General features: G+C 37.4%; 1 protein-coding gene across 1 annotated transcript in view; it reads left to right on the top strand.

The window, feature by feature from the left end:
• The window catches only part of VSNL1 (visinin like 1), a 109,203-nt gene that overhangs the window by 53,837 nt on the left and 42,023 nt on the right, over positions 1-13,343 (top strand). The window contains exon 2 of the mRNA XM_034432145.3: positions 2,174-2,340. Within this exon, the coding sequence (XP_034288036.1) occupies positions 2,179-2,340 (162 nt within the window). The 5' untranslated portion in view covers positions 2,174-2,178. The remainder of the gene's footprint in view (positions 1-2,173; positions 2,341-13,343) is intronic.

Genomic DNA, 13,343 nt, shown 5'->3' with positions numbered 1-13,343 from the left:
TCCTTAATTCAGAATGATTAAAAGAGATTCAAAGATGGATGGATACACAAAACATTCCATTTTCAAATTGTGCATATTCGTCATAACCAACCTGAGACCCTTCCCCACCAATCTACAAAAGCAAAATCAATAATATTGTAAAGACGGCAGCATGATACCAGATGTATGGTGTTTTGAACATTGGGAAAACATATAAAAACTTTGTTTTTCTAGTTTTCTCTAATGTGTAGTCAGGGCGAGACTTCATGTATATAATAAGATGTGTTATTTGCTCCTCATGGAAATCTCAGGCCCATGTTAACTCCCAAATGGTTCTAATGTTAACAATCAATCAATTTATTCTGATCTCACCATGAGATTTTGGCCAGATGGCTAAGTGAATCGAGGGGGCCTCTCCAGAATACCATTTTCCTATCATATCTTTCAAGCAGCACAAATGGTACTCCTCTCTTCCTCTACCTCACAGGTATCAAATTCGCAGCATCATGTTGCCGTCGACGTGATGTTTTGCAACATTTTCCCATTCACGGATCTGGGATGGGCGTGGCCTGCATATGATGCATCCGGCCAGCAGGCCGCCAGGTTACACCCCTGCTCTACCTCATGTTATCCTCTCAATAATTTTGTGACGTAGATTAGGCTAAGAAATAAAATCAAGATCACTCAATGAACTTTACAACTGGGACTATATTGTAATGGGACTATGAATCTGAGTATGATCCCAATCAAATATTCTAATCAGTATATTATACTGTACTGCATTCCTTATTTGTGTTCCAGAGATTTTATAACAATCATGGGACTGTCATTATTAAGATTACTGCAATAGCAGAGAGCATACAAATTTCAGTACATGATTTTGCAACTTTTCAGTGGTAAAGCCAAAGGGTTAATCATAAAAGTAAAAACATTACAAATTCAGGTGGCAATCTCAAACCTATGTGAAAATCGCTAAATTCTTATCACAGGTGGTAAAATTTTGAAATTGTTGGCATTATTTTAATTTTGATATGTTTGCCATTTAGGAATGTCACATTTATTGAATTATTATGTGCTAATTTATTAAAGTCGCTGTACCATTTCATTAGAACATTCTAATGTATAGATTCTCATTGTATAGAGTCACGGAAATGAGCCCCATTCATTGTAACAATGTAGAATAGTACATGAACCCTTGGAAAGCGTTGGGATCCGTTTTCTGATAGACTAGATAATCCATGAATTACAGTTTTCTTATTCTCATTAATTAAATCTGCAACGAGAAGTCTCTGGATTCACAGCTTGATAGAAGCTCAGAACTGTTGTAGGGACTGTAATTAGCAAACTAGTTTTGTTAATAAAAGAAGTAGTGTTTGAGAAGAAGATGCAAGAATAAAGCCTTATAATTATGATTGAGGATTGTATGGAGCAGGCCTGCTCATCTGGCACAATTTCCTCCATTCAAGTTGAAGAAGGGAGAAATGGTTTTGTTTTACTGATTCAACAAATAGAAGGGAATGAATGCATAGGATTACAGCTATTCGTTTATATTCAGGTTTTTAAGGAAGGCTGTTTAATAGCTATATTAAAAGCTGTTGAATTCTATAGAAGGATAGAGAGGCTTGGTTTACCCAGTACCTTAAAAACTGAGGTAAGGTGTTATAATCTGGCCAGACCATCTGCAAGGAAACTAGCTAAAAGAAGCAGCTGTCTCATTATTAAGAATGTTCGATAGAGGGTTGCTATGTTTTGAGAAAGGCAAGGGAACCAAGATATTTCTTTGACATGATTTTTTAATGTTAAGAAGTAACTGTGCATTGATTCTACCAATGTTCAAGAAAAAAAATTGTACTATGAATCAGCCATTCTTCGGGTACTCTGCTGAAAGATTAAATAGCTGCAAACTGTAACGATTTGTACATCAACTTTCAGCTAAATGTATACAACGGTATAATGTCAAGAACTTTTTCCTGCACTGATTGATGTCAGCGTGGGATGAGTGCTCTTCCACCCCTGGAAGGCATTTGTTTGTCTGCCATAACCAGTTGCGGAGAAAAAAAAATTACAGTACCTGGGATTGATATCCAAAAGTAACTTTAGAGGGGGTTGGCTTCAAAATAATTCCAGTGATTAAATGCTAACCGTCCCTTAGTATATAAACCACTTATAATAATATCTCTTTCGTTTTTCTTAGGCATAATGGGGAAGCAGAATAGCAAACTGGCTCCTGAAGTGATGGAAGATCTGGTGAAGAGCACGGAATTTAATGAACATGAACTCAAGCAGTGGTACAAAGGATTTCTAAAAGATTGCCCTAGTGGAAGACTGAACCTAGAGGAATTTCAGCAGCTTTATGTTAAGGTGAGCTCACAGTTTGTGGCATGTCATACTTCATCGATAACGTGGCTCAAGACTTAATTCATTGCATAATTTGTAGCCAAATGATAGAGAGGTTTTTTTGAAAGCAGCAAAATCATAATCAATGACAAATGTTCCCTCTCTGCTATTGGTGTCATTTCGTGTTAGCCTCCTCCTTCTCCTTCTCCGCCTCCTCCTCCTTGTTCTTCATTTTACAATAAATACATAGAGAATGTCCCATTCAAGAATACTAATTTAGATCTTTTAGAAAGTAGGGAGGCCACTCAGCACATGCTAGGCCATTTCCTTCTTCTACTCAACACATGTCAAAGAATTCTTAATAAACAATGGAATCGCAGCACAATTTTTTATATTCTTTCCTCCCTTCTGTCTCATGTTGGTTTGCTGGAAAACATTTTGTAAACATCTGTGTGTGTGGAGTGTGCATATTTTTTGGGCTTATATACTACTTCAGTGGTAATTGATTCTAAGCAACATATGTGCTGCAATTATCAACAAAATCCTTTGTCCTTATTAAAATGTGTTGATGAACAGACTGTACTCTTTATTTTTATTTATTACATTTATTTATTCACTATCCATCTTGTTGTCACTCTGATTATCTTACGATCTGGTAAAACAGTATTATAAAAGGTTAAAATATAGAATAAATACATTAAAAACGACAAAGAAATAACTAAGTAGGGAATAAACCTTTCATTCAGGTTAAATAAATTGATTTTTGCCTTTGAGCGTAAATTATTTTTATATAGAAAACTTTGCAATAGTGGTGAATATATAGAATATAAAACTTTTCATTAACTAGCATAAACTTTTTTAAAGGAGAGGAGATAATGAGTGCATGAGCTTGCTTGTGAACAAGGCCAATAAAGATGTTAACTGAAGATTTGAGAAAGATACCATGAAGGATCACAACCTAAAATTGAATGAATCTATTTATAATGTATTTGTACAGCTAAAAGAACTTAGTATCCCTTTTATCCTTGCTGGTCAACATTTACTTTAAATGTTTTATTATATACAATCCTTATGTTTTTCCTCATTCTTTCCTTTCCTATTTATCTCCTTAGATGTGCTGTTAAATACACACACACACACACACACACACACACACACACAAAAGCAATGTTAATTAAAACTGCATATCATACAAAGTACAGAAGATTGAACTGATCTCTGTATACCTCCATAGATGTACTCAAAATAGATTCATTTTTTTACAGATCACTGTCCCAATATATATGTGACAATTTGGAGGTTGCTTATTCTACCAGTTCTTTATTTATTTCTCTTGGTTCACTGGGGATTTCCAGTGGCTGAGGACTACCACTCTAGCAAATGAAAATGACTTCATTAACTGTGTTTTCAAAGTCAACATGGATTCCAGAAACAACTAATACAACCAAATAGGCAAAGAGTTGAGAATCAAGTTAACGCATTGTAAGCCGCCCTGAGTCTCCGGAGAAGGGCGGCATATAAATCAAAATTAAATAAATAAATAAACCCAAAAGCAAATTTTGGTCCAAATAGAGGATACTCTTAGGCAGATTAATATCAGCTTAGATGGGCAATAAGGATCTGTAGCCACAGCAATGGCCACCACTCACTATAACTGGAGTCTGAAAGTGACCAAGAGTCCAATATTTTCCATAAAAAAACTATTTTAAATATGCTGTATATCAGAGGTGGGTTCTACTTACCATTACTACTGGTTCGCAATGGGGCCGCGTGCATGCGCAGAAGCTTCCTGATGACGTTGGGGTCGGTGGGCAGAGCCTCCTGCCAGTTTTACTACCGGTTCTATAGAACCGGTCCTAACTGGGGGTAACCCACCACTGCTATATATGGCACAGTTTCACATCTATTCATGAGGGCCATATTACATTTTCACTTAGTTGATGCAATTTTATTTCTAATTTTGACTGGTTAAAACGGAATTTGGGGAGGTGACATCTAGATTAGTATACTAGATATCAATCAAGATATCTACATACAATTCCTAGATTTATGCTACATGACTGAGCAATGTTTCAACTGTAATTATTGCAATGTCATGTAACATGAGAGTTGACATTGTCCCTGGATTGTTTGAGGTTTTTAAAATGAAAGTTGGATATGAAAAGCTGATCAAGACTTTCAGGTTCAACTTATTTGTTTGCCCTCAAGGCTAATGCATTTGTTGAAAGTAAGTGTACTTGCAAGTACATATATTTTACTAGATGCTAACAAAGGATAGACGGCTTTCTCATAGATCTCCCTGTAGAAATATACTGTACGCAAGAATAGGGCAGTCAGACTAACTATACCAGATCACTAATAACAGTAAGAGAAGGAATAGGAAAACCATATTGTTCCTCATGGACTCACTTTGTAGCACAATGGTGAAATACAGAATACAATTGTATCAATTGCAAAGTCTTTGAGATTTGCTTTCATCACTGGTAATTTTCTGAAACTGGTCTGATCAACTCTGTATTACAGTCATGGACCAGCATAAAACTAATCTGCTATTACATATATTGAAAATCACATTATTAACACTTAAAACTTAGAGAGAGGTCAATTTGGCTACACTCTGCTTTGTCATTTTTATGGTCTAATATTATAAAAGATAACAATGTTTTATATTATTTAAGCTAGGGCCTTAGTGTAACCATACTAGTTAATTGAAAAGGGAAGTGAAAGGGCACAGTATTTTTCCTGGCTGCAGGTGTCATGCTTAATAATTTCCACTAACTATTTTGTTATTATGCTTTTGTGGAGCTACACTTGATTCAGTCAATTTTTCTACTACATATGGATGATAAACCATTTATGATGAAGCTTATCTTTATGAGCAAAATCTATTTTATCAGAGGCAGGCGTTCTTCATTAAACTAAATCTGGTATTCTGTATGGTTACAAATTCCAGAGGGCTTGTCTGTTGAGTAGAAATGGAAGGGTTTTGTGGCTCCCTAAAGACCAGCAAACTGATTGCAATACAAGCTTATCGGCTGAGTTCTAATCCATGAAAGCTTTTAATAAATCTGTTTGTCTTTATGCAGCCCCAAGACTGTTGTTTATGTTACAGCTGCCCCTCCAGAAGACTACCTATAATAAAGTCAATTTGATTATATTTCATTGTATGAGAGAACAGATAATGGATGATGAAAGTATAGGAGCAGTTTTTCCCAATATGCTACAAAACTACACACACAAACAAATGGAGACATGCTTAATGCAAGACTGAGATTGGAATAGAGGTTTGCAATGAAGGCCTGTAACAACGTCAGCCAGCTTGGCCAAAATGAAATAAAATTCTCCGTTTGATTGTCTAAATTGCAAGCAAAATAAGATTAGCTTCACTAAGATTCTAGCTTTTCAATATCCCTGAAAACCACAAAGAAACTAGATTTGGTTGTCATTTTTTTTCAACTTCTAGCTACATTTCCTTGACTCTCAGGAGAACTAGAACTCTAAACTTGTGGCATTTGTGGAAAAGAAATGTAAAAAGAATCAGCAAGCCATTTTCCCAAGATTGATAATAAATTATACAAGATACAATTAGTGCGTGCAAGTATTTCATAAAAGGAAAATGAAACACTTCTCTAAAGCTATCCTTAAGCAAAGGATTGGTAATTTTGAATCTATGAGTTTTATACATTCTTCCTTTTTTGTCCCTCCAGAATTTCTTCTGCACTATGTTTGGATGGACAGCTAAAAACAAGTATTTTACAGATCTGTTTCTCTGTGTTGTTTAAATCCATCACACTGAAGCTCTTCTCTCAATATATTGACTTAATTTAAATTGATGTTTCATAATTCATTCTGCAGTGAGTTGCCCAAAGTTGTGTTTTCAAAGAAACATACTATCAGATTACTTCTGATTTTTTGGCTATCGTAGACTTAAGATGGCTCTCCAATGGTATGCTGATTATGGAAAGCAAAAGGAGAAAAATCTTTTCAAATGAGCACATTTTCTCTATTTTTATATAAAATTTACTGAAGAATTTTTTTTAAAGAAGTTAAAAAGTACAGAAAATTATAAAATATAGAAAAGTGGAAGGGATATTTTTAAAAAGGGAAGAAAGATAGAAGAAAAAGTGAAGGACAAGAAAGAAAAAAGAAATGAAAGAGCAAAAGAAATATTGAAAGAAGCATCTTCCAATCTTCTTTGCAGCAGTTACATAGTTAATACTATTTCCACCCTCTTAGATTACATAATATAGTTTCCGTCTTCCTATGTACAGCTGTTTTTAATCAATAAATTCATAAATCACCAGTTCATGTTTCTCCGTTTTCAGCAAGAAGTCCATAAAGGGTTTCCAGTCTTTTTATGAAAGTCAATTTAGCTATTTCTGCAAGTTCTGCCATCTTCATGATTCACCCTTTCCTTGTGGGTATTTCTGTCTTTTTCATCTTTGTGCTGCACTTCAGTTTTATAATGAAATTTATCTCTAGCCTTGTGAAGAAAAAAAGGGGGGAAAGAAGAAAGAACATTTTAAATAAACAAACATGAATTTATATCAGCTATCACCCAAGTGAAGCAATTTCAGATGCTGTCAAGGATTAAGCATATGCTTAATTTTCCTACTGAAATGTGACAACGTATGCTTTATTTTTTGTCGTAAGGGAGTTCAGAGTATCACAACATTACTACAGCATTGTTTGCTTTGTAGAATTCTTCAATGTGCCATTAAGAAGGATAGAGACACCTTCTTTGAGCCTACCAAGGGTTCATCACTGGCAATGCAACATTTTGTCCTGTTTTTATGTAGCTTCCTATAACACTCCTGTTTTCTCTCTCAAGAACCTCCTACTCACATGAAAAGAGTGTGTGGTGCCAAATACTTCCTTGCATAGTAGGCAACAGCAGTTGCTTATAACCTTGTGGGTTTGTCAGGAGCCAGGAAAGTATTGCTTCGTGCCACGCTTGCTCAACCATTATCTTATTTCCAAAAACACGGCTATACTCCACATACAGTAGCTTGGAGACATTCTTGCAAAATAAAATTAAAAGGGAGATAGATCAGTGCAGTGATTTGTTTGGAAATGCATACCTGCCCAGAAGAATAAGTCAAAAATAAGCTGAGGTGACAGAAAGCTTTTCAGTGGCTGTTCCTCCCTTGTGGAACCCCCTCCCTGCAGCCGTTCAACAGAGCTCATTTTTTTTGTTATGTGGAAGGCAGTTAAGACCTTGGTATCTTTACTAAGATACTGGGCAGGACAGGATGTTAGAATAAATAGTATGGAAGGAGGGCAGCTGAGCCTGCTGTGGGGCATTCCAAGTGGACAATTAATTGGTTTGATGGTTTACTGTTTTTACTGTTTTATGATTGTATATTAGCTTTATTGTTATTGTGAGCTGCTCAGAATTGCTTGAGGTGGGCAGTCATATAAATGAGGGTAAAGGTTCATTCTCCGAGTTTGTGGGTTGGTTTCCAAACATTTAGGGGATGTCATTGTCAAAACAGAAAACTGACTTCCCCTAAAGATGCTACCTAGCCTGGTAACGAAACGTTCGGAAACCAACCCACAAGCTCAGAGAACGAAACTTCATCCTCATCCTACACCCGAGCTATAGATATTCTCCATTATTGCAAGTCATATAAATCTTATAAATAAATAAATAAAACATCTCAAAGGTTGAAGGGGTATGGTAGGTTATCTCCTGATAAAAGAGTATTTCACCTCAATTATCAAGGGGATCATTTTATGAGAATAGTCATACCATGCTTTAAAAGTTAAACCCATTTGTTCAAAAAGGTGGGAGACCCCTTCTTCCCCACCCTCTATTACACTTCATATCAGCTCCCTGTATTGACTTCTGGATGCCGTTCTACCTTCTTAGCCAACATGGGAATTGATTCTTGGAATTGAAGGTCCACATATTTGGCAAGGATGATTGTCATGTACCAGGTTTTTTATGGCTGCCATTAACTACATAATTTGAGGAGCGGAATTACTTAGAATTTTGTAAGCAGTGGCAGTCTCTATTCAGGGAATCCTTGACCAATGTTACCACGTTTCTCAGATAATAACTCAGTTTTACTTAGGCTCTTGAAGGTTCATAACCCGGAATAAGGGAGCCATGATAAATTATAAGGGAGCTGGTAAATTGTAGTGCTCGCTTGCTGGGTTTCAGAAAAGGTTGTTTGGCTGATTGTGAGAAGCTGTATCACATTCTGGCTGACAAAGTACACATCTGTTTGTTTGCTGAGCACTTGACCTAAGAGGGTGTTTCCAAAACTCTGCAGATTTAAGAAGTGAGGACTTCAATTCCCAGAATTCCTTAGGCAGGAGAAGGGCTCACAACTGCAGCTCTCCTATTAATCTGGTGATGTGATTGTGGGTGAAGCGACATTTCTCAGCTGCTTTGTCTCAGACAACACCTTTTAAAAGGAAGTAGGAATTTATGACTAGATCAACAATCAAGAATGAGGAATTTTGGGAGGGAAGTTAGTGGAAATAGGAGACAGGATAGGATATCTCAAATCCTGCCAAAAAGGAGATAAGAGGACAGCAGTAGTGACTTGTTGTGTGTATCATGTTTACTTTCTTACTAGATATCATAATTATACCTTTCAATTGTTCCGGAGAAGAAGGTGAAAGGACTAGAGGTCAGCTTTTCTTATTTGAGACACATCAGGAAAAGTGAGATATAAATATTCAAATAAATACTATCTAAAAACTTTTCGATTTGGATCTGTAATATTCAAAGAATAGCACAATTTAGGAAGTTAAGCTGCCTGATCAAATATGAAGTGCTGTCTGCTCTTTTATTATTTCTCTGCAGGCACCGATCTTGGTTACAAGTGTGTTTCAAGCACTTTGCTTAGTGTTCTGTTAGCTCCCTGAGGAAATGCCTAGTGCTAATACTGGGATGGTGAAATAATTTCTGTAACAGAGCACTATGAAATTTTAAGTGTAGGCTACGATGTCCCTAGAGAGTGCAGTGGAAGAAATTACATAAAGGAGAGGAGCGATTTTCCAAAACACACCGAAGGTATGTTCATAAGCATACTGGCAAAAGAGAAAAAGCTTAAAGTTTGATCTACTTACTAGAATTTCATGGATTAGGGTTCATTTTATCAGAAATATAAGTTTCCTTTGGCAACTGGCAATCATACATTGGAGAGGGGAAAAATAAGGAATCATGAGGACGAGTGTCAGGAAAAGCATCTGAGGTAATTCAGTTGATACTTAGTCACTAAGAAAGTAGTATGTGGCAACTCAGAGCTGTGGAAAAAGTGCTTCCCAACTCAAAGTACAATTCTGATTTAGGCTTAAAAGTTGTTGCAGTATGTGAGGATAAACAGACTCAGACTCAACCAGGAAAAAAAAAAAATCAACTGAAATAATTGTAAATACAAATAGGAGAATACTTCAGATTTTAAATGTTAAATTTTAAATATTTCAAAATAGATTTTAAATATTTAAACTAATTCACCAAATTGCAAAACAATCTTGTGAAGGTATTAAAATAATATATGATTAAACTGCTAAACTAGTATGTGATTGCACACAAAAATCATTGTGAACACATATTTGAACAAACCAAACACATATCGGAAAAGGAAAACAGCATAAAAGCATTTTAATATATAATTATACAATGCTAATATTAAAAATACTTTTCTGCATAAAGCCGTGGCAGGTGTAAGAAATTTTCTTTTGGAGAAGTTAAGGTTCCACTCCAACAATATAAAGCAAACATCATTCTGAGAACAAGTAGAATCTCAATAAGGAACCAGAATTCTGAAAGTAGGACACCACGTGCTATAGAAAAGGCATTGAAGGAACACGTGGTCAGAGCCTCAGTTTCTTTTAGATCACAAAATCAAATTTGCTCTGCAAATTGTATTGTTATGTTTTCCTTCCAGTATTGCTGAGGGCAAGTCATTAAAGCAGGCAAAATGGAAGTTCTGCAGTTTGTTGTACAGAAAATATTGAATAGTTAGTTCTCAATTTATGACTGATCACTTAGTAACTGTTGGAAGTTACAATGGACCCCCCCGAAAGCTACTTATGACCTAGTTCCAGAATTCTGATAGCTGCAGAAACATGCATATCATGGTCACATGACCGCATTTCAGGTACTTGTTGGCAACCAACTCACCTGTGATAGAATATTACCTGCAGCAGCAGAGAGGAGTATTTGGCCAACGCAGAGTCTTCCCAGAAAGAGGCCCAGATTAAGAGACTGTGCATTCCCAAGATGGATGAGGGAGAGGGGGGAAAGGTTTGGGGTATCCACATCCTAGAATCTCTCAGGACATACTGTATCTAACAGGTTAGAAAGTTCTAGCTTTAAATTAGCAAGATTCTGTCCATTAGGTGCAAGCATATAATGGGCTGAACTCAATTGGATCGCATTACCTTGTTTCTGAGCTTGGGCTTGACACCCTCTTTATAGCTGGTGGCAGAAGTCCCCATTCACAGGACCATGATTTACAATGTTTTCTTCCTGTTTCCAACCTTTTTAGCCAGTTTCTGAGAAAAATCATCCATAGTAATACATAGATAGAGCCATGGTTAAAATGCAGTATTGCAAGCTAACTTTGCCCACAGCCAGGAGTTTGATCCTGATCAGCTCAAGGTCAGTCAAATGAGGACCCAGATTGTTGGGGGCAATATGCTGACACTGTAAACCACCCAGAGAGTGCTGTAAAACACTGTGGAGAGGTATATAAGTCTAAGTGCTACCGCTATTGCTAGATTCGCTTAATGACACCTGGAAGAAATACTCGTAAAATTGGGTTTGGTCACGTGGGTATCTTGACTTAAGACCATCATGACCTGACAGAAATTCCAGGTTTTTTTTTTAAATTTTATTTTTCTTATACTTATATGCCACCCTTCTCCCAAAGGACTCGAGGCGGTTCACAGAAATTAAAACAATGAAAACAATAAAAATAGCTACTAAAATAATCAATTAAAATCTCCCAATTAAAAATCACCCATCAGATCAGCAAATTTGTTGGAAAAACCATGTCTTCAGGTCACGGCGGATAGAGCAGAGGTCGGGGGCCGTCCGGAGCCCCATGGGTAACCTGTTCCAGAGGGTCGGTGCACCCACAGAGAATGCCCTCATCCTGGGTGCCACCAGCCGACATTGTCTGGCCGATGGTACCCAGAGAAGGGCAGTCCTATGTGAGCGCACAGGGCGGTGGGAGGCCAGCAGAAGGTGGTCCTGCAGGTAGCCGGGCCCATGCCATGTAGGACTTTATAGGTAAGTACCAGCACCTTGAAGCGGTTCCATTACTGAAGGTTCCATTACTGTTTAGGAATGTATTTCATGCTGTAAAATATTTCCAATTTATATCCAGGTACTATATTATTATCTACATTGTCCAGAACTACCTGGAGAGCTCTATCCAATACCCACTGTTGAACTGCAGTTCTAGCTCTTGATAGCCCCATAGCCAAGAAGCTTGGCAAAAGAAGTTGCATTAGGATAAATCATTCTGGGTTTAAGTTTTCCAGAAATAAGAAAATTTGCCTAGAAAGATTATAGTGGTCTGGGAATCACTGGAAAAATAAAGTTTAAGCCAGAAACAGAGGTGGCATATATGGACCTATGACTCTAGCTATATTATGTTAACATTGACTAATTTTTTTACATGTTAAATTGAGTCAGAATCATTATATATTTTAATTCTAGTTATTTTAATACTAAAAATAATATTAAAATGTCTAACTCTTTAGTTGTGGAGGCGCTAGTCATTTGCCAGGTATTTTGCTCACTCCCCAAATCTTTGGTTTATAAAGTTCAGTGAATTTTCTGGATTCTGGACATTGGGCTGACAGATGAAAACATAAGTTCTTCCACATGCGAGAAGGAGAGGAGGAAAGAAGAAAGTAGAAGAGTAGATGGAAGAAGGGAGAGAAAGGAAAGAGAGGAGAGGGAGAAGGATTGTTGTAAAACAAGGGAGATGAAATGGTAGAAGAGCATCCCCGAATATATTTAAATTGTTTAAGATGAAGATTCTATTAGTAGGAAAGTTAAAAGAAAATATGTATGTTAGATAAGAAATTGTACATTTAAGATATGTTTACAAGGGGGGGGGGAACCTTTTCAGTTAAAAAAAAAAAAAGCTCTTCCACATGCCACTGCTTCTTCTCTCCTATCACTCCACAGCATTTGGAAACCAGCCATATGTCTTTATTCCTCCTAACCTTGGAATATTGACAATAGGCAGCGAGTAACAAAACCGTCAGTGCTTCCTCCAGCTAAGGAAGGGCTTCAGAAACATTTATTAAATCAGTATCCCACTTCCTGAGTTCCAGCAAATCTGCACATTTTCTCACCAATCATAATTGACTTTTGCAGTTTATGTTTTATGTAAATGATAGTCATATCTATGCAGTATATGAATAATTTGCAAAAAAAAAACCCAAAAAATCCTAAATCCGTGATGGCAAACCTATGGCATGCGTGCCAGAAGTGGCACACAGAGCCATCTCTCCGGGCATGCCAGCCATTGCACATTGCTCTTCCCGGTTTCGATGTGCACTTGCGCACTGGCCAGCTGGCCTTCAGGTGTGGGGGAGCGCCGGAAACCGAAAGAGCAACTCCCAGACACACATGCATGTGTCAGGAAGCTGAGCTTCCAGTTTCTGGCACACACATGTGCGCCAGCCAGCTGGTCTTCATGCGTGCATGCCTGCCAGAAACCAGAAGACCAGATGACCAGGGCATGCATGCATACCAGGGAACTGCTCTTCCGGTTTCCAGCACCTCCCCCCCCCCGGGGCACGTGCTCCCGTTTCAGCACTCGGTTCCAAAAAGATTTGCCAACACTGTCCTAAGCTGTTGATCTTTAGGGAAGCATTAGGGCGAACCCAGACCTTTTGAGAATTAAAAAAAATGGCTTGCCGTTCCCCCTTCCTGAATTTCAGCATCATAAATCCCCAAATGAAAGAGAACAGGATAACTTTGTCAGAACCCAAAAGCACAAGTGCCATGCAGGGGTGAAATCCAACAGGTTCTGACAGGTTCTGGA

This window comes from Pantherophis guttatus, chromosome 1 (genome assembly GCF_059756535.1).
Source record: "Pantherophis guttatus breed Tessera chromosome 1, ASM5975653v1, whole genome shotgun sequence".
NCBI lineage: Eukaryota > Metazoa > Chordata > Lepidosauria > Squamata > Colubridae > Pantherophis > Pantherophis guttatus.
Note: the sequence above shows the minus strand (reverse complement) of the source record. Positions and strands in the feature narration are given on the sequence as shown.